General features: G+C 35.8%; 1 protein-coding gene and 1 long non-coding RNA gene across 28 annotated transcripts in view; one reads left to right on the plus strand and one right to left on the minus strand.

The window, feature by feature from the left end:
* Positions 1–22,760, plus strand: part of Eif4g3 (eukaryotic translation initiation factor 4 gamma 3) — a 363,950-nt gene that overhangs the window by 232,412 nt on the left and 108,778 nt on the right. For all 27 annotated transcript variants that reach the window (XR_002396957.2, XM_021262986.2, XM_021262987.2 and 24 more), the window contains one exon: positions 22,564–22,652. Coding sequence is in view for 26 of the 27 variants with exons in the window: in XM_021262986.2 (XP_021118645.2) it covers positions 22,564–22,652 (89 nt within the window). In the remaining variant the exon portion in view is untranslated. The remainder of the gene's footprint in view (positions 1–22,563; positions 22,653–22,760) is intronic.
* On the minus strand, positions 9,873–21,477 carry LOC110350409 (uncharacterized). The gene is made up of 4 exons (XR_002396958.2): positions 21,142–21,477; positions 18,954–19,037; positions 14,360–14,432; positions 9,873–10,881 (listed from the first exon to the last, which is right to left on the minus strand). It is a non-coding gene; the product is annotated as an uncharacterized LOC110350409 (long non-coding RNA).

The following is a 22,760-nucleotide window of genomic DNA, read 5'->3' on the forward strand; positions in this document are numbered from 1 at the left end:
GTCCTTCCTGAGTACACAGATGGCTGGGTAATAAACTTAGGAATTTTGAGTGGATAAGCACAAATTTGAGAGAACAAAGGAGACAGCTCCAAAATGGAGTCATTCTGAGAGAACAAAGGAGACAGCTCCAAAATGGAGTCACTCTGGCTCCACAGTGCTTCAATTGGGAAATGAAAAGAAAGTCTGCTTAGAACAGTGAGTTCAGCTATGAAAAATGAGGCATTGGTATGTGCTGCACCATGAATAAACTTTCAAAGCCTAATGCAAAATAAGAAAAATCACAAAGACCACGTGTTTATGATTCAATTTATGTGAAATGTGTATTTATAAAGATCGAAAGATTAGTGATTGCTAAGATGGAGAAAGGAGGGTTAGGAGGAAGTGCTGATGGGTTCAGGGTTTCTTTTTGGGTTGATGGAAATATTCTAAAGTTAATTAGTGGTTTTTGTTACTCAACTCTTGAGAGTATGCTGTAAACTGCTGAACAGTATACTTTTAAAAGATGAATTTTATAACATGGATTTTATCTCAGTAACTGTTGTATTTTTTAAATGTATAAAAGTGTTATGGTTGTGCTACCTACATCTATATAAGGATCTATTAAGAAAACTGTAACTGACCAGGGGTTTAGGTCAGTGATACCACAGCCTGTCTCACAAGCACAAGGTTCCTGAGTTCAATCCCAGTACCCCCCCCCAAAAAAAGAAAACTTAACTTAGAAATTCAGGAGGTAGTTTTCAACAAGGATTCTTAATTTGATAGTACTAGAGATATAGTATTATTGGGGTATAGCCAAAAATTCTGTCTTCTATTGACGTATTTTGTGCCTGAACTGTTATTTTTTAAAAAATTCTTCTTTTAATAGTAGTTAACATCTTACCTGAGTTTGAAATCATGTTCTCAGCTATGTATTGAATATACCACCCACAGTAACTCTTCTAAAAGTGCTATTTAAGGTCACAAATAGGGAACATTTGATTGGGTCAGCAAAGCAAGGTGGCCTTCTGTGGTCAGAATACACAAGGGACTTTTTTTCTTTTTTTCTTTTTTTGACACATCAAGAAAAATACATTTTACGTACATCATATAAGTGAAATCATACAATACGTGTTCTTTGAATGACTTCCTTTACTTAGCATAATCTCCTCTAGGTTCATCCATGTTATTACAAATAGCAATATTCCCTTCATTTTATGTATGAATAATATTCCTTTATATAAATATACCATATTTTCTTTATTTCTTCACTTGATGCTTGATAATTAGGGCTTTCCCATATCTTTTCTATTATGAATAATGTATCGAATGTGAGAGGGAAAATATGCTCAGAAGAGAAATTGTTGAATCATATGTCAGTCCTATTTTTAGATTTTTAGTAACATTCTCACTATTTTCCATAGCAGCTACCCCAATTTGTATTTCCACCAACAGTATAACAGAATTCCAGTTTTTCCTCATCCTTAACCACACTTGGGTAATAGTCATCCTAACCAGAATGAAGAGTTAGCTCACTGTGCTTTTTATTTACATTTCTCTGGTGATTAGTAATGCTGGCCATCTTTTGATATACATGTTCATTTTTATGTCTTCTTTGAAGAAAATAATTGTCCCTTTTTAAAATTCAGGTTATCTGTTTTTTACTGTTGGGTTGTACAAGTTTCTTATAATCCTTTACATACATACATATATATATATATATATATATATATATATATATATACACATATGGTTTGCAAATATTTTCTCTTATTTCATAGGTTGCTCTTTTATTCAGTTTGCACTGTGCAGAATTTTTTAGTTTTGATGTAGTTCCACTGGTTCATTTCTGCTTTTGCTACCTGTGCTTTTGTTGTCACATCAAGAAATAACTGCTAAGCCCAACCTGAAGAAGCTTTTCCTTTGTGTTTCCTTCTAAGGGTTTAGCGTTTTCAGGTTCTATGCATAAGTCCTTAGTCATAGAAACAGAGAATAGATTGTGGATTCCAGAGCTTGGTCAGGGTGTATGATCTTCTTGATGATCTTCTGCATGCTGTTTGCCTGTATCTTATTAAGGATTTTTGCATCTGTGTTCATTAGGGAGATTGGCCCATAGTTCTCTTTTTCTGTTGTGTCTTTCTCTGCTTTTGAGATCAAGGTGATGCTTGCTTCCAGTAAATTAAAACATGTAAAGATACAAATTCCCAATGATGAATGTTGATCATATTGTATACAGTTCTGGAGGCATAAAGTTGATGCCCAAAGGGCCAGCATCTTGCAGGGCATTCTTTCTGTGTCATGATATGGTGGAAAGAAGCATATTGCAGAAAGGCAAGAGAAGATAAATGCTCTTACATCTTGGCCTTCACATATTGTTGAGCTGCCTATTTTTTCATCCATATCATGCATGTAATGTTCTTTCAAGTGAACTCTTCTTTATTACCCCCTTCTTAGAACGTGTCTGAGCTAGGATTTACACTCACTGTAGTCCACTGCCTTCACCGCTCCGCTCGACTCGTGTGTTCTCTGTGGAGGCCTCTGGGGTCGCCAGGAGTCACTCAGCTTTCGCAGGTTCGAGCCGCGAGGAGAAAGTGTGCTTGCCACCTCCTTCTTTTTTTTTTTTTTTTTTTTTTTTTGGTACAAGGGATCGAACTCGGGTCCTTGCGCTTGTGCAGCAGGTGGCGAAACCACAGAGCTAAATCCCCAGCCTGCCACCTCCTTCTGCCTTGAGGTCTCTCCCATCGCTCTCCCCGTGGGCTTCATTTCTTGCTTCAGATCCTTGCTGGGTCCCAGGGACCCACTTCCCTCCTTCTCTTCTTCATGTTACTATATTCCAACGTCTGGACACCAATTCTCAGGCTGTTTCTCTGCTCTTCGCAGTTCCGTCATCTTCGGAATGGACGGATTTTTTCTTCGTATGTAGCTCGGTCCTTATGTATCTGTGCCTTGGTCACCCTTTTTAAATCTTCCTTGAACTCTTCCCCAGGACCCTCATTGGGCCTTCGTTGTCCTTCCATCTTTCCATCTCTTCGGTCCTTTCTATTTCCATTTCACAGACTATTATCTTATACTTCCACTATTGCAGATCTGTATTCAGACTAAGTATTTTCAGTCCACATTTCTCAGAGAAAATACTACTTTGGACGCCATTTATCTGTCCAGTATCTAGAGAGACTGTTGTTTTCAGGGTACAATATCCAGACTATCAGGTTAGCCTTCAAGGCTTTTTGTCATATGTCATCCTGGTTTTAGTCTCATTAATTTTCTTGTCAATCCCCTGCGCCCAACTAGGAGTTAATTCCTACACTGTTACCCTGATGCTGTCTTCCCAGGCTAGACCACATCTAAAAACCTGCTGCAATTAATTTTTTTAATATTACTACCATAAAATTTTCAGTTCTGATAATTTCTTAGTGTTTAAATACCTAAGTACAATTACATCAATTCAGTGTACTTATACTTTATGAATATTGATATGAATACATTTTATTTTTTATTATTTTCTCTTCAGTTTTTATTAGTACATATTTGCAGTACATAATGATTACATTCGTCATGGGGCATTGGTACATAACACATCTTAGTTCTTTTTACATCACTTCCTCTCTTCTCCAACAATGGAACCAACAGTGGAAAGGAGATCTGCAATAATGTAGACCAAAGGCCAACCAAATATTGACATACAGTAAATACCTACTAAATCCAACAATTATACTACAATTAACAGTAGAAAATAGTTCAGTAATAATAATGTAGAATCACTAAATACGTGAAAATTAATAAAACCTAATAGTACTACTAATAAAGGGGTGGGGAAAGGGGAATTGAGAAGTAAAATTTGAAATTTTTACTTGAAAAATAAAAGAGGACAGAAAAGTGAGATAAAAGATCCAACTAAAGAATAAAACAAATAGAATTAAAGTAACAGAAAAAAACAAGAAAAAAGAAAGGAAAAGATGGTTACTGTGGCAACTGTCCAGGCCAAGGCATTTCCCTGATCATGCTGGCACATGGGGAAGCAAACAGACCAGTGAGCTCTGTGTTGGCTGCAGGCAGCAGGGCAGGTGGGAGGTTGTTGAGCAAGCTGGACTTTTGGACCCAGTCCCCTGTGAAAACTACACACTGCCAGCCTGGTTTCTCCCTGTGTCCTTCTCAGCCTGAGCATGTCCCTTTTGTCTTTTTAGCCTGAAGTTATTCTCTACTTCTCACGGGGGTCTATGTCTAGTCTGAATCCTCTCCATACTGTCTTTTTTGTCTGTCTTTCACCCAGTCACTACGGTAAGGTGATCACAGAAACCTGGAAGTGCAACTTTTCTGTGACTTCTGATTTCCAGAGTAGCTCAGTCCTAAACAATTAAGCCCATCCCCAAATGGCTTCTGATTAATCACTCTTAAATATGACAAGTGCAGCAGTGGATTTCTTTTCCAGCTTTAGCCTGTCATGGGGAAGGAGTTACTTTCAATGTGAACCCCCACACCATTTTTGCAGTTTTAGGAAAAGTGGACTTTACTTGGGGCTCACACTGCAGGCCCAGTCTGTTGTTTCTCTCTAGGTCTGCCAACCCTCTCCAGGGCTTACCTTGCATAAGAAGAGTCAGGTCCTCCTCCCCCTCAAGGTTAACATTCCAGCCTGCTTCCTTTTTTCCCCTGCATAGTCTTCAGCATCTTTAGTTTCTGTATGATTTCTATTTTCCCTGTCAGCTCTTTCTTTCTTTTTTTTTTTTTTTGTACTGGGGATTGAACTCGGGCCCTTGCACTTGCCGGCAGGCAGCAGAACCACTGAACTAAATCCCTGGCCCTCTGTCAGCTCTTTCTTAATTCCTAGAATTTTTCTTCCTTTTATCTTTGCTAAATAGTTGTTTTTCAGGTGTTATGAGCACTGATCTTGGAGAAACTGTAACATACTACTGGATTCTACACCACTATCTTTTTTCTCTTGTTTTACATAAATTCTTAATACCATTTGTTTCAGGTCAATTTTTATAAAAGTTAAGTTCAGAAAAATTCCACTGTCTTTGACTTACAGTTTTGTACTGTTCAACAAACATTTGAGCAACTAAAAGTCATAATAAGTAAATATTAATATTTTTATCACTCTTTAATAACATACTCTAGCACTTCTTGAAAATGTATTTATATAGGTTCTAGGGGTCAGATCTGGAGTCCTGCAAAGTGGAAGCATGCACTCTGCAACTAAAGCTATACCCCCAGCATCTGTATTCAGATTTAAATGAATAATTATAGTACTTAGAATGCTCTTTTCCCCCACTAGTGAGGATCCCAGAGCACTGTGCCATGCGCAGGCTAGGTACATACTCTACAAATAAGTTACATCCCCATCTCCTTTTACATTTTTGAAGTGGGGTCTCACTAAATTGCTCAGGTAGGCCTTGAACTTTTTTGATCCTTCTACCTAAGTAGTTGGAATTGCAGTTCTGTACCACTACACCCAGCTTAGAATACTTTTTTAAAATTGCTTATTCTGATCCATATTTTGGGACATATTAGGGAAGACTATTCAAATTGGGAACTGTCATAGAAAACCAAGAAATAGGGATGTCCTATTCATGAGTTTTTACAGTCTACCAAGAAAAAAGGTGATTGATCTCATTTGTTCAGGTAATATTAATTTATACTTACTATGTGATACACCCTCCTCTGGCCTCTGAACCACCAAAGTGCCTGAAACAAAGTCTCTTTCCACCAGGATCTTGATGGTTTTATATAGAGACAAATTTATAATTATTGGGATAGGTAAGGTGAATAAATGAAATAAATGGTGACTTGTGTTAAGTTTTATTATTTGTAGTGGTTCCCTTCTATTAAGGTTATGACATGCAAATCACTAGAAATGTGTACTCACTGATGATCATGTTGGAAGGTTTATCTGTTTTTGCCACGTTTACATACTTCCAGTAATAAGCTGTGCTGTAGGCTTTTATGCAGGTGAAAAGCATTGGGCAGATGAAACAGTACTGTACTTACATTGTAGTCTCTTCAAATTATATGTTCACTGCACTGAATCTGTACTAGATTTGCCTTGAATTAAGTTTCAGTGTACTTTGATGATTGTAAAAGTCACAAAAGAATTTATTAAAATGCAGAAATGCCTAAAAACCTGCAGAAAGCAGTAAAATACAATACAACAACCTAGAAAATAAGCTAATAGTCATCCTTGTTCTCACTGATGACAGAATTGCATAATGGACTGTCCTTTGCTGAGCTGTTTGGAACAAATCCTCTACTTAAAGTCACTTTACCATTTTATTTTCCCAATGATTTTGACATACTGTGCTGTAGGGGTAACAGACAAGTACATTCTTCACACTGTTCTCCACTACTAAACTGCAGAATCTCTTCTGTTATAAAAGCAAAAGATAATTGAATCAAGATAAAAATTAAGCTGGAATTAGAGGAGTAGGTGCAGGAACAAGGTAGAGTAGAGAAGGAGAGTATTGTGTGGGAAAGACAAGAATTTTGAACTTACATCTGTTTTAATTACCACTCCATCCTTTACTCTCTGGAAAGAGGCAATTTAAAATTCTTTTGTAGTAAAGTTTTCTATTCTCTGAAAAGAGTAATATAATAGTACCTACCAACACAGAGATTTAGCCTTTGTTGTACATAAATTTTACCCTGGGTTTAATTTTTATCACATGCCCTTTGTTTATTAATAGAACTTCAGTGAGCTATGGGCCAACATTTTGTTTGTTTGTTTTGAGACAGGCTAGCCTTGAACTCATTGTATAGCGCAGGATGGCCAAACTCATGGCAATCCTGCCTCAGGCTCCTGAGTGCTGGGATTACAGGTGTGCACCACCACACCTGACTGGGCCAGGTATTTTATTAAATGCTGGGCATAAAGAGGAGTACAGTAAGGTACAATTCTTAGTTTCAAAGGGTTCAAACTCAAATTAGCATATTTTTAACTGGTATGCTTCAGAGACACACAGTGTCTTAAAGAGGTAGATTATGAGGCTGGTAAATGCAGCAATTTCATTCTCGTGTAAGTGAATTCATTTCAAAATCTTTGGATTTTAGAGGCAAGGGTTTAGCTCAGTGGCACCGCACCTGCCTTGCAAGCACAAGGTCCTGAGTTAGATCCCTGTTACCAAAAAGAAAAAAACAAAAAAACTTTGGCTTTTAAAGTGTCACCTTCATAACTGTTTGAGACATTATCAGAAACAAAGATTTTAGTCAAATGAAATTGTTAAACAAGATAGAAGTCTTGAAATTCTAAAAAAAATTTATCCAATGTCAAAGAGGAACTGTAGGGTTCAGTGACTAATAGTAATGTGGGCTGTGAAAGACTAAGATTGAGATTGTATCAGACAGTAGCTACAGAGAACGTGAGCATAGTGGCAAATAAGAAGGTCATTGAATTTGTGATTAAGTTGTCATCCAAAAAAAAAAAATCACAGTGAAATGTACAAAATACCTTCCAGATGTGTTAGGGTTGGATAAAGAAGCAGAACATTTTCCTTTATTCATTTGTTCTGTAGCGGAGTCCAAACATCTAGCTAAGCTTGGGCTTTTAGGCTATATACTTAAGAAACCATTGTATACTCACCCAGCAATATCTGAAACTACTACAATGACAGAAACCTAGTTTCAGCAGCATTCTTCCAGTTAAACATATGTAACTATAGACTCACCAGCTCATATCCTTAGTCTATTTTGAGGGCTAATATCTAATCTGTGTTGCAGCTGGCAATCGTGGCATCATCCGTATGTTAATCAGCTTTTCCTGGCTAGGACAAAATACCTGATACTTGAAACTTAAGGAGAAGAGGTTTATTTGGCTAATAGTTTCAGAGATTTCAGTCCATGGTCAGCTGGCTTGAAGGCAGAAACAGCATGATGCCATCCCTTTCAGGCACAGTGGAGAAAAACTGCTCAACCCATGGTAGCCAGGAAGCAGAGAATGGAACAAGAATGAGGAAGGGGGAGTGGACAAGAACACTCTTCCAGGTCCCAGCCCCAGTGACCCACCTTCTCCAACCAGGTTTCACCTCCTAACAGCACATGCAATCCATTGATGAGTATAGTGCCTCCCATGATCCAGTCACCTTCAGCTCCTCCGCTGAACACATGAGCTTTTTGTCAAGTTATTTTTGATCCAAATCATAACAATCTATGATCTGAGAATCATGGTTTGGAGCCCAATAACTGATCTTTTGGTCAAAAACTGAGGTAAGCTTATAAAATGAAGCCTGCTGTTGAGCTGATATACTACTTTACCACTCTACCCATTGAGCTACTTCTGTTCTCTGTCTGACCTTGCACCAATAGCATAGTTACCTTCATTCATTTAGTTTTTATAATACCTTAATGTTTCACATCCACTAACTTTTTATTATATTGTACATCAAAATTATATTAGCCTTTCTTGGACTTTATATTTTCATTTACAAAAGAAGAAACTATAATATATAGCATTTACCTGGGCATAGAATAGCTCAGTAATGGCAGACCTTTTAGAGCTTTAGATGATAAGAAATAGCCCATTGCAGCACACATGTCATAGGTTCACCACCACTGGAATAGGTACTTAAGCAATAGAAAAATTAGGAGATTGTTTTTCTACATCTGAGACATTACCTTTAGGATTTCAAATAGATTAATGATTTTCTTATAAATGTGTGGCTTTCTTATAAAAGTTTAGATATATTCTTAACATTTTTCAAATTCACCCAAACATAGAAGTTTTTAAAAACACATTTGTTACATAAAATTATAGCTATTTGAATGAGTCAGATATGCAGTCTCTGCTGCTTAGAGAGGCAGACTTTTAAAAATATATTTGAAAAAGAAAGTTTTGAAAGTAATACTTTAAAGTTAGTTGTCTGTATAAACGGATGATTCATGGATTCACTTGTCCTGTCCTTGAATCTTCATTTATAGATGAGGACTTTGAGGTTACTAGAGATAAAATAAATCCAAGATCCAAGTTCAAGTTTTGGTCAAAATAGAAGATGAAATACAGAAATTTATATAATAAATGAGAATCAGGTAATTTCTGATCAGTAAGATTCTACTATATAAACTGGAATTTTAAAGACTATTTCTCTTAAAATTATAACTATCAGTCCTTATTACAAAGTAGATTAATTCAAGAAAGATAATTGTTCAAACTTCCTGTTTTGGAGAATAGGAATTACATTTCTTTCTCCCTAAAAGCAGAGACCAAGCTCCATATATCTTACTGTTCTGTTGTTTCTTCTGTTCTATCACCAGGCATGTATGATGTGGTGATAATTTTAAGTATTTTTTTCTTCCCTTTTTTATAGTCTTGTGCTGTAATGGTGACTTTTGGAGGGGGGCAACAGTGACCTCTTAATAAGCTTTCTATTTTTTTCAATAACAGAAATTTGGAAGAAGATTAATGTGTGTTTATTCAAGATTTACTTGAAAACTTACAGAACTTTACCTACTTGAAATACACTTTTAAAAATAAACAGTAGGGCCGGGGATTTAGCCCAGTGGTTCCGTTGCCTGCCTCGCAAGCGCAAGGACCAGAGTTCAATCCCTGGTACCAAAAAAATAAAAAATAAACAGCTCATGTTAACTAATCATTGTATTTGTTATTGAAATGGCATACAATTAATAAAAAAATTTTCAGTTAAATGCCCTATCAATTTTATTTTGGGAATAAAATGAAATTTATCTCCAGAAGACTAACTGAAGTCATCACAGTGAGGAATAGCATTCTGACTTTAGTATCTATAGAAGGGTAGCCCACAATAGGAAATAACTTTCTGACTGTTTTCTTTAATTAGGAGTTTTCAAGTATTTTCTTTTGTGATTCTCAGATTTCATAGCTAGAATAAAATAACATCTTCCTTAATGGGTAGAAACACTGGATTTTAAGTATTAAGATGCTGCTTAACCCTAATTTTATGATATATAAAAGGCAGAAAGAAAAGACGACATGTCCTTGCTATAATTTCAACTTGATTAAAATGCACATTTCTTTCATTTATTTTCTGTTGGTGGCATTTTTCAAAGATAGTACATATTCATTAGAGAAAATTAAATATAAAATCATAATAAAATTTAGACTCTTGACTTGGCAAAAAGGAAGTTAAAGCCAGTGATATGTAATTTTTCCTGTAGAGAATACCTTCAGGTTGGAAAAAAAAAGCATAGTGGTGCATAAGGCTTAAAAATGAGAAATTTACAGAAGTGACCTTTATTTAGTAGGCAAAGAAGCTCACCCTCAGTAGTGAATGGAGAAGCACCATTTTGTAGCTGTTAACTTAACAAATACAGTGTCAAATACCTGTGAGGATGGAAGAATTCCAACACTCAGTTATTTATGATAGGATATAAAATATTTCAGCCTTCTAGGAACCAAATCTGATAATACCTGTTAAAATAAATACATAAATGAAAAGGGGGAGAGTGATAACACTTTTTTGGACCAATTTTGGTAATAAAAGTAACATTAGGTAAGGATGTATACAATGGTGGGTGGTTTGTGGCAAGAAAAACAGCAAAAAAATATAAGATCTTTGAAAAGAAATTGTGTATACATACTGTGGAATGTTTTGCACCTCATAGGAGGTAGATCTGTGCAATAGCCAGGAGGAATTTACTTTATAAATTACATGAAAATTATTTTTGCAGAATGACTGGTATAGCATGACCCCATTTTTCCATTTAAAGTAAACTTTATATTTGTGATTATTTTTATGAACTATAAGGAATTTAACCTACTGAAGCAAGTTTCACTTGAACAGAATTGGCTGATTGAGAGATAGGACGTTACCTTTATATTTGTTTTTTCCAATTGATACTTTTGAAATTTAGAGCAAGAAGAAGAAAATTAAAACACAAGGGCCGGGGATTTAGCTCATTGGTTTTGCCACCTGCTGCACAGGTGCAAGGACCCAAGTTCGATCCCTGTACCAAAAAAAAGAAAAAGAAAATTAAAACATAAGAAGCAACAAAAATTAGAAGAGAAAAAGCCCTTGAAACCCACTGCTCAGATGCGCATATATATGTTTCATAAATTGAAAAATACCACCCATGTTATTTAAAGCCTTTTACACCATGTCACAGAAACACTTTAATGTCAATAAACATTATATTATCACTTGTTCAGTAGATGCATAGTAGAGATAGTGATATGCTTACATTTTTAACAATCCAGGCCACCTTCATTAAGATGTAGTTGACGTAAGGTTAACGTATACATATTTAAAGTATTTTATTAGTTTTGACATCTGTATACTCTTTTTAAACCATCACTACCATCAATATAATGAACATAAAGTTTCCTCATACTCATTTATAAATTCCTCCTTCCTTCCCTACCTTTACCTCTATCCCCAGAAAAGCACTGATCTGTTATCACTATAGATTTACTTACATTTTTATAGGATGTCATATAAATGAAAATATAGGGGGACTGTGTGACTTCTTTCACTCAGCTCATCCTTGTTGTTGGGTATGTTAAACTGTCTTTTAAAGAAATTACTGAGTATGCATTTATGACTATTTGTTTAATAGACATTTTGAATGTTTCCAAGTTACTATAAACATTTATGTGTTTTTTTATGGACATATGCTGTCATTTCTCTTTGGTGAATAATCTGAGTAAAATGTATATGGGTGGGTTATATATAGATGAACATTTCTAAGAAACTGCAGGTACTCTTCAGAGCACGTGTGTGCCATTTTATATTCCCGTCAGCATTGTTGAAAATCTTAGGCTGTTTTTTGGTGGTGAATTTCCTTCATAACTCTCCCAAAAATATATTGTGTACATATCTGCAGGTCTGTTCTGGGATATCTCTCTCCCTTTCTCCCCCTTCTCTCTCTCCCTCTCCCCCTCTCCCCCACCTCTCCCTCTCTTCCCATTGATTTAATTGTCCATCTTAATGATAATACCACACTGTCATAAATACTGAGGCTTTGTTAAGTCTTGAAATCAGATAGTATTAAGATTGCCATCTGAATTTTGACAAGTTGCTCTTTTTGTATCTGAGATAGTCAGGTTTTTTTGTTTATTAATAACCTATTTGATATTTGAATATTGAACCAACTTTGCTTTCAAGGGATAAAACTGGGCATGGTGACACATGCCTGTAATACCAGCCACTAGGGAGGCTAATGCAAGAGCTTTATAAGTTTGGGGCCAACCTGGGCAATTTAGCAAGACTTTGTCTCAAAATAAAAGTCTTAAAAGGCTGAGGGTGTAGCTCAGTGGTAAAGTGCTTCTTGCCTAGCATGCATGAGTCCCTGAGTTCAATCCCAGTACTGCCCCCTACCCCCCCAAAGAAAGGAAGAAAGAAAAGAGAAACTTTGGTCATGGTATATTTACTTGCTAAAATTCTATTCATTGGCCTGTAGTGTTTGGAAATTATCATATTTGGGTATCTGAGTAATGTTGACCATAAGTTAGAAATATTGTTTCTTCCTCATATATTGTTTCTTCCTCTTAGTAGTATTAGGTAGAATTCACTAGTGAGTCTTTTTTTAAAAAATGTAACTCATAATGAAGAGAAAGTAAATCATAACTAACATGGTAGAATTAGCAGACAAAATCACTTAAGTCATCATTAAGTACTATTACTACAAAAACAAGGAATTGAGATAAGTGGAAAACACTGAGTTGACAGAACCAGTAGACAGAAAACTAGTACAGATATGGAAGACTTAACAGTGTAATCACCCAATGTCACCTATTTGACACTTAACTCTCAAGCAGCGATATACACATTCTTTTCAAGGCACTTCGCAAATTTACCAAAGTAGACCATACTGTGGTTAATAAAACAAGTCTTAATAAGTTTTAAAAATCCAGGTCAAAACATGTGTTCTCTGTCCACAATGCAATTAAATTGGAAATCAGTAAGAAAAATATCTCTGGAAAATTCTCCAAATATTTTTAAACTAATATTTCTAAATAACTCAAAAGTCAAAGAATAACAGCAATTATAAAGTACTTTGAACTGAATGAAATGAAAACCCAACATAAAATTTTGTGAGGTATATCTTGCATTCATTTACCATTGCCAATGTGATAAATCACCATAAGTTTACTGCCTTAAAGCAACACAAATTTATCATTGTAACATTTTGGAATTCAGAGTCAAAAAGGGTTTCGCTGGGCTGCAGTGGAGGTGTTTTCAGGTCTGTGTTTCCTCTGGAGGTTTGCTGTGTGTTTCTCCTGTGGGAGAATCTGCTCCCTAGAGGCAGCCTGCATTCCTCCACTGAAGTGGAGCCCCTTCCTCCACCTTCTAAGCCAGTGACATAGCATCTGCAGATTGCTATGATTTTTCTGATTCCTCTTTTCAGTTAAAAGGACCCTTTTGATTACAGTGCAAACCTATGGCATGTGTACCACAGCAGGCTGTTTGTATCATTAAAAGCTCTAAAAAGTTCACCATCACTGATCTAGGATAATATTCTCCCCATTTCAAAATCTTTAATTATATGACATCCGCAAAATCCCTTTGGCCATGCAATGTCACATATTCACAGGGTCCAATTAAGCCAGACATTTTTGGTGGTCTCTTATTCTACCTGCCACACTACTAAAGCAGTATTTAGATGGAAATTTATACCACTAACTGCCTATATTAGAAAAGAAAAACGTTTTTATATTGTTGACTTCAGCTGGTACATAAAGTATTAAGAAAAGCCAGTAAATCCAAAGAAAGTAGAAAACTGAAAATTATAGATAGGAAATAAATGGAGAGTAGTAAAAGAATCATTGAAACCAAATAAACTTAATTGACTTTTACTTTGATGATTTTGTTTTTGTTTGTTTTGTTTGTTTTAGTACCAGGGATCAAACTTGGGACCTTGTGCTTGCGCGGCAGGCGCCAAAACCACTGAGCTAAATCCCCAGCCCCCTTTGATGATGTTTTAATGTTAAACCTCAAAGTAGAAACATTTAAATTGTGTTATAGATGTCTATTTTTGATAGAATTTGAATCTCAGTTTCTTCTTTTATTATACTTGCATTTTTTTACTTCCAGTTCTAGGTCCTAGGGAGACTAGTTCCTATTATTCAAGCTTCTTATCATAAAACAGAAAGTCTGTTTTTAACATACAGTGGAAGCATAATTACCAAGCCAAAATACATTTCAAATAGCAACTCCTGAAAAGTTGCTGGACAAGGCCCAGAGATTTAGCTCAGTGGTTCTGCTGCCTGCCTCACAAGCGCAAGGTCCTGAGTTCAATCCCCGGTACCCCCTCCCCCCCAAAAAAGATCCTGGACAAACACTGATAGATTTACTCTCTTTCTTTTGGTTGACATCTCCCAGTAACCCATAATTCTTGCACATCACCATTATGTATGTGTGTATTACCATTTTGATCCTTTGCCAGTTCATTTACATCTTCACTGTGAAACTTATTCTTCTCTCACCTGAGTTTATTCTTTGTGTTGCATCAGTTTCCTAGGTAAATCACAACAGTTTTCTAAATTCCCAAGAGGATTTCTGAAAGGGAAAAAAAAATGTCAGGAATGGGGACAGAATAGGATCCTACTTAGAGGATCAGAACTCTTGAATGTGATATAGTCAAAATGATTTAGTGCCAACCTGTATGATTAGAAAACTGAGTGAAGGAAAGAATAAGTCAGAAATGAATAAGAAGGGATGAAAACCAGGTGTTTGTCAAGGAACTCTCAGAAGGTTCCATTCTGGAACATTCTACTCTGTTTCTCTACAACCCTGTGACAATGCACTGGGCTTTTCCCTCACCAATAGTGAAGTATCTGTACTTGATAAATCTTCAAGCCTTGGTTTTATGTGACTCAGTCCTTAGCCCTGTTCTTGGGATACACTGATTTTAAGTCTTATACCTAGGAAGTTCATGTTGTATTCCAAAAGAATGGAGCTCCATAAGGGAGACTTTTTATACTTCAAGAAATCTACCCTAGCTACGAGTCACAAGCTCTTCAGCCAGTCTACCAGGTTAGTGTACTACCAAGCCTTCCCTTCTCGTTAGCAAGATACTGGGGAAAAGTTAAAATCATCTGCCAACCCAGAAAGTCATCTTCACAAATACAAAACAGCAAGAAAACAGTTTTAGGGGCCGGGGATTTAGCTCAGTGGTTCCACCACCTGTCTCGCAAGCACAAGGACCCGAGTTCGATCTCCGGTACCAAAAAAAAGTTTTATTACTGAATAATTAGTAACAAAAAAATGCAGTAAACATTAGACTGAGATTGCAGAATGAAGGAAATTTCACTCAGATAGCTAGGCAGATAATAATCCATTATGTATGTGATTTGTTTTGTCTGTGTGTGTTTGTTTTCTGCAGTACCAGAGATTGAACCCAGGGCCTTCTCACCCAGCTATATCCCCAGCCCTTTTTAAATTTTGAGACAAGGTCTCACTAAGTTGGCCAGGCGGGGCTTGAATCTGAGTTCTTCCTGCCTCAGGCTTTCATGCATCTGTTCTAATAACTTATCCTCCCATAATAGCATTCTACCAGCTTGATTTGTCCTAAATTCTCCTGGTAATTTTGGTTTTCCATCTGCTAGTTAGTTGTTTTTATCCAAATGAAAAAAATAAAGCTTCTCATATCTTTATAAGAAGCAAGTAGTTACTAGAGCCAGGTGCCTAGATGAAACTCCCATGTTAACAGGGAGAGAAAGCTGTGTCTTCCATGATGCTTGAATTTCAAAGAGTAAAAAGGATCAAGATATGTGTATATACCAATTTACCAGTAGTTGTGATGTATTCCAAATATATACTGATAAGAGTTGGGTCCCAGGCTCTTAAACATTCCTAAGTTATAATGTTGATAAAAGCCTTTCTTAGCTTTTGAAAAGATTTATATAGATATCAAAGGGACACTTAACTTCTCATGGAGTTTATAGCAAAGGGGTTTTTCAGGACTTAATACCTTTGAAAATTGAAAATAGGGCTAGGGATTTAGCTCAGTGGTTTTGCCGCCTGCCTCGCAAGCACAAGGTCCCAAGTTCGATCCCTGATACAAAAAAAAAAAAAAAGGAAGAAAGAAAATATATTGGGGCTTCAGGTGTAGCTCAGTGGTAGTGATCTTGCCTGGCATGCACAAAGCCAGCACCCACTCCCACCTGCCTCCCAAAGAAAATACTGTAAGTCAAAAATGCATCTAAAACACTTAACCTACCAAGTATCATAGCTTAGGAGCACAGTACACTATAGAGTGTCCTTGCTGTTTTCTGCCTTTGTCATCAAGTGACTGAGGTTTGATGATGCTACATAGCTTCTCAGAAGAGTATTGTATTACATATTGCTAGCCCAACATCGAAGTTTAAAGTACAATTTCTAATGAAAGCAAGAGTTTTCACACCATCATAAACTTGAAAAATCATTAAACAGTTGTAAAGTCTGAGGCCATCTGTACAATTTTCTCTAACCAAACAGTTAATAAAAAGGAGAAGCAAGAAAAGATCTATCTCCTTTTTAGCACCAGAAAAAATTGAAAAAAGTTTTAAACCTTTACAGCTTACTTGATTAGTGAAGAAGTAATCTAGTAAAAAGAGGCAAAATTAAGTTTACCAGTATGGTATGGTATCTATTAAAAGTTGTTTTCAGGGGCCGGGGATTTAGCTCAGTGGTTTCACTGTCTGCTGCGCAAGCGCAAGGACCGGAGTTCAATCCCCGGTACAAAAAAAAAAAAAAAAGTTGCTTTTTTTAATATTGCATAGCTAACAGAATACCTTGGGACTAAAAGGTTATTTGTCATGTGTCTTCTTTTTTTATTTTTTTGGTACTGGGGATCAAACTCAGGACCTTGACACTTGCAAGGCAGGCACGGTGCCACTGAGCTAAACCCCCGGCCCGTGTGTCATTTTTTAATATATGAAAAGATAAATATATATATTTAGAACCATTGTAAAATTCAGGACCTTGCACATGTTTCATGTGCATTCTGCCACTGAGCTATATCCCCAATTTTTAAATTTTTATTTTCTGAGTTAAAGTCTCACTAAGTTGTCCAAGCTGACTTCAGACTTAAAATTCTCCCTCCTCAACCTCCCCAGTAGCTGGAATTACAGGTGTGTGCCACCAAACCTGCAAACCTGGCTTTCTTTTTTCTAGTGCAAAACCAGTATAGTTACCTCATATCCAAAATGCTTGAGACCAGCAGCATTTCGAATTTCAGAGCTTTTGGATTTTGAATATCTACAGAAACTGTTGGTTGAACAGTCTTCCTGAAATGTTCCACAATCCAAAATGTTTTGAGCCTCTTACTGGATAAGTTTTCAGATTTCATATTTTTGAATAAGAAATGCTCAACTGGAACTATCTTGAGAGCTCCATGAGTTCTCTAGGCCCCCAGGAGATCAAAGTCATGAGCAAAAATAATAATGTTCTTAGTAAAATTAATATTGGGCTGGAGGTAGAGCTTATTCATAGAGAGCCTACTCCCTAGTATTCACAAGGCTATGGGTTCTATCCCACATCACCACACATTTAAAAAAAGGCTGATTTTATTTATTTATTTTTAATTAATTTATTTATTTTTATTTTTTTGGTACCGGGGATTGAACTCGGGACTTTGCACTTATAAGGCAAGCAACAGCACCACTGAGCTAAATCCCCGGCCCAGCTGATTGTATTTAAAAGCATCTGACCTAAAATCTACAGCAAAAACCCTCAACTTTATAACAAAACAATATGAGAAACAGTAAATGAAAACTGACTTTAAAAGCTTCACTTTTTTCTCACAGTTTAAGATTAATATAGATAGTGAAGACCAAAACAGTATCCATTATTCAAATATGTAATTAGAGGGCTGGGGATTTAGCTCAGTGGTACCGCACCTGCCTTGCAAGCGCAAGGTCCTATATTAGCATTAAACTTTTCTTCATTTCCTTCTAGTCTTTACATTGACATTTTATATGGTTATAAATGTAGTTTGACGTAATTTTATACTTTGCCTTTTCCATCTTTTAACATTAGTATGATTAATCTCCCCACCCCTTCCAATCAAACCCAGGCCCTCATACATGTTAGGCAAGCATTCTACCACTTAAATTACCTCCCCAGCCCTCTAATCTATTTTTTGAAACCCTAATTTAATTTCATTAGTTTTATGCAAACTTTTTGCCACGAAGAGTAGCTTATAAAATCTGTGCTGTGATATTTGATCTTTATCAGTAAATCTGATAGTTTAATGAGTTTAACTTTATTTTAATGTGAACCTTCCCTAGACTAGTCAAGACTTTTTTCTCTGGTCGTATTTACTCTAAAGACTGAAGTTTGAGGGGTGACAGGATCTCACAGTGTATGTAGTTCAGGCTATCCTTGACCTCACTATGTAGTCCAGGTTGGCCTCAAACCATGGGAGTCCTGCTGGATCCTTCTAGATACTGGAATTACAAGTGTGTGCCACCATGCCTGGCTTAAGACTTAACTTTTAAAATCACGAACTTTTAGCTCTTTTTATTGTTCTTCACTGCCTTTTACATCTTTTCTAAACTTTAATTATCTTCCTTATAACTTGTTTTCAAATTTTCATTTTTTGAAATAATAATCATGAACTTTTAGCAGCTTAATCAAAATTTAGCAGACTGAATTAGGTAGGGATTTGGCAGAGTTGATTTGTTAGAGTATTTCCTACTAAAAGATCAAAACCATAAAGGTTTAAATTATTGTTTGAAATTAAATTTTTAAAGAGATTATAAAACTAAATTTACAATATGTGTGTAATTGTACTTTTTTGCTAGAAAGAAAACAAACTAAAATATTCTTACTATCTCAGAGATAAAGCAGTTTTTTACATGGGGGAGATGAAAGAGGAAGCAAAAGGGAAGGCAAGTAAAAAGGACCAAGATGCAATATATATGTTCCAATTCCCTGTGATGACTGCATTTTAATTTTAAAAAGGAAAAATAATTTTTTGCCACTTTCTGACTATAATAGTTCTTCTGTGTTATTTATCTTATGATTAGGAAAAATAGATTAAATATTCTGTATTAGGGTTATGCCAGTGATAGTTGCAGTATTTGTCATACTTACTGTACATTTCTGACATCTCTTTGAGTTGGGATTTTAGATTAAAAACCATGAGCTATTTGGAGTTTTCTCTAGGTGCTGATGCTCCTGCAAAAAAAGAAAAAGGAGAGAGAGTACGTGTTCTAGATCTTGTTTGTACACAAAGTAGTTCCTCAGAATGCACTATATCCTCAGGTTGTATTATATGCCTATCTCTTGACTTGTCTCTGTGAAAGCTAACATTTCACAAAAAGGTTTTTCTGAGTACTTTTTCTCAAGGTTTGGGGAAAACTTTTTTTTAATGCCACATAGGTTTAATAAAAACCAGTAGGGCCGGGGATTTAGCTCAGTGGCACCGTGCCTGCCTCAGGAGCGCAAGGTCCTGAGTTGGATCCCCAGTACAAAAAAAATTATATACATATTAAAAACCAATAAATATATAGACCTTCTGTATTAGCCCCAGACCTTTTCTCCTAGTCCATTATTTGTCTTCCAAGTTGTATAGAGATACTCATTAGATCTTAGTTTACAAGAGTAGTAACTTGACTCCAGTAGTGCCCATATGAAAAGTCAATGAAAGTCTTCCATCTATGGGGACAGTTTTTCAGACATTTTGCAGATACCAGGAAAATATGACTGTACTGTGGTTTCTTTCTGATCTTAAGATGAAGTTATTGCCAGATTTGATGTGGCACAATTTGGGAGAATCAGTATTCCATACCAGGGGACCAGAGTTGAAAATGGGAATATTCTTAACTTGATGCAATTTTTGACATAAATTTCAAAACCTCTGTGGAGAAAAGACAAAGAATCTTACTAAAACTTTTCTTTTTGAATCTTACTAAAACTTAACAGTTAAATTTGCCTATATCCCCAGTAGTTTCCCAAATTTGTATATTAGTCATTTGATAAAAAAGAGTTCTGAGGAAAAACAAATGCTTTCCCCCCACTAATGTAAAAGTTTGCAAAAATCTTAAAATCAGAGTGTTTGTTATTGTTGTTGTTACAATTTACTTATTTTTCAAAGTAGTAGAGATTAAAAGTTAAGTGTTTATGGAGGCTTCTTTAAGCATCTTTTAAAAAGTTCATGTAATTCTGAGTCCCATGTAGAGATTGTCTCTTGTCTTGGGATACTTTAGTACAAGATAGGATAAAACAATCTATATCTTTTCCTTGAGAATGTCAGTAATACCTCTTTTGGAGCTCAGTGGTAGAGTGCTTGCCTAGCTTGTGTGAAGCTTGGTATTCATTCCTCAGCTCTGCAAAAAATACTAATACCTCTGTCACATAGAACTGGTATTTGTTCAGTCAACAAAATTTAGTGCCCAAGCTGTGCAGTGGCTTAGAAAGAAAACAACAAATCTGTGACCATATCTTAAATTTAATCCCCATATTTTTAGCTAATTTGGTATTGTGCTGTAAATCAGAGTCTGTATCTTTCTCTCTTTCCTGACCCTCCTTTCCCTCATCTCTGGTTTTTTTTCTCCTTCTTCTGCCCCTTTCACCCAACACCCAAATTTTACTGCACTTTCTGTCACTAATGATAGGAAAGGGGCTGTATAGCACAGTTTCGCTAGGCATCAGTGTCCAGTTTTAAAAGGACTGGGTATCTCTTAAAAAGCCCTGTAATCTTTCCTGTCTACCTCCTTTTTTGCATTTCTACTTTAAAGCCTTTTAAACCAAGTCTTTAGCCATTTGAACAAGGTAAATAAACAATTCCTACCAGGTAAGCAATTTTTAAAAATTTTAAATGTGTGATATTATTCATGAAAAAAATGCTTTGTTTAATGTTTTGGGTTAAATATAGTGAATATATTCATGGAAAGAAAAACTATCTACATCTTACTTTGGTGTTTATTGTGTAGAGTAAACTACTTCTGAGTTTATATTTGATCTTAAGGAATCTTCCAAAAAATGATCTTCCCTTTTTCCATGAATGGAATCTGAAGCTGAATTCATAGGCGAAATAATACAAAATTTGAAATAAAATGAACAGCTCTCCAAACTCCATAACTCTTAAAAGGATGGAAATAGAATTAAAAATCAAAAGCATGTTTGGAGGATGCTTTTAAAACAGACTGGTTTTATCAAATCAGAAAATCCTCCGAAACAAAAATAGACAACTACAAAATATACATATTTGGTAGAAGGCTATGAGACAATAATAAATTGAAACCCACCCTCAGCTCCCATAGTTTGAGAAAATGGTTACCTTGAGCAGGCCACAAAGGAAGAATAACAGCTTATCTAATGATGTTTGCTTGTTTATTATGGTCCCTGAGGAGAAAGGTAAAAAAATTGGTTTGAGGTATGTTGTCAAAGATTTACAGAGTATTTTTATTATGGTGCCATAATTTTGAAAATTATTAAACATCTCTTTCCCAAAATGGTTTGTGTCTTCACACCCCATTCTTCTACCAAAAAAAGGTTTGAGACTGTCCCAGAGTCTCAGTAGGGAATCAGATTAGATGCTACCCTTCAGGTTCCTATCTGTTCCCTTTTGGTAGTATTTCTACTAAGTGACTTTTCTTGGACTCTTCTCCCCACTCATTGACTTATTACAACTTGATCTTGTCTGTTGATCCATAAGTTATCCCCTATCGGATCTTTTTAATATTTTCTGTTTACTATCTGATGCTTAATTTAGTTAGATTTTATATTTAAGTGTTGAATGATACTGTGGAATTTGTAAGCTACATGAATTTTTGAAAGACCTTTGACGGATAGGGTTTTAACTGAGTGGTACAGCACTTTCTTGCCTCTTTTCTTGAGTCCCTGGATTCAGTCCCCAGCACTGTAATAAAAAGCAGGGGAATGGAGAGGGCTTTGTAAGTTCTATCTTCCATTTAGAATTTCTGATGCAATAGAATAATCCAGTAAAAAAGAGCTGTTTTCTTAACTTTTCACTCCAGCTATATGAAGTTATTGATCTGAAATGGAAACTGAATGTTGTAGAATTGCTGCCTATCTAATGAAACCTTAATGAAAATGTCTTTTTGTTGTCTAGAAAGTTTAAGTAAATGAATCCTGAACAAAATATTTTTTATAGCTTAAATGATCCTTAGCAATCTATTCTCATTCTTTTGCTTATGGTTAAATTATGCAGGGACCTGAGAAGTATAACTTAAGCTTAAGATCACAAAATTCATTAAATAGAAACAGACCTAGGTTTAGAATTCATCACAAGGCATTTTTTGTATGTAAATATTTAAGGCATTCAGGTTGAGTACCCCTTACCTGAAATGCTTGGACCAGAAGTGTTTTAGATTTCAGAGTTTTTACAACTTGGGAATATTTACATAGATTTACTGATGAGCATTCCTAAACTGAAAATCCAAAATGATCCAGATGTTTTATTTTCATTTTAGGGATACTCAGGTTACACTAAATTACATGCCTTAAGTGTGCCTTACCACTAAATATGAAGGCCTAGCCCACTGCTTGGAAAACTATGAGTTTGTGCCTGAGACATTTGTCATTACAGTCTCTGGGCTACAACTACACAGTTGTTCACTTGATTATTCAACTATCTCCTTGGTATAGGAGAAGTCCTCTCATGCTAAATTTGAGTACAGGTATCATTCTTAGCATGACTTTTGCTAATGATGAATAATGGGCCTAATCTTGTTTTCAGCTCAAACAGTTACAACTGTACCAAAGATGTGGAAGAAACCGAAAGATCGGACCCAAACCACTGAAGAGATATTAGAGGAAGTATTGGAGGTAAGGAACCGCAAAACTCTTTAGTTCATCTTCAAATCAGTGATGTCATTTCATAAGACAGGTGAGAGAGTATACTTTCTTGAGATACCATTTTCTAAGCAAAACTTG

Source organism: Heterocephalus glaber, unplaced genomic scaffold (genome assembly GCF_053883595.1).
Source record: "Heterocephalus glaber isolate CG9 unplaced genomic scaffold, H.glaber_assembly_v1.0 deba00001452, whole genome shotgun sequence".
In the NCBI taxonomy this organism is placed as follows: domain Eukaryota; kingdom Metazoa; phylum Chordata; class Mammalia; order Rodentia; family Bathyergidae; genus Heterocephalus; species Heterocephalus glaber.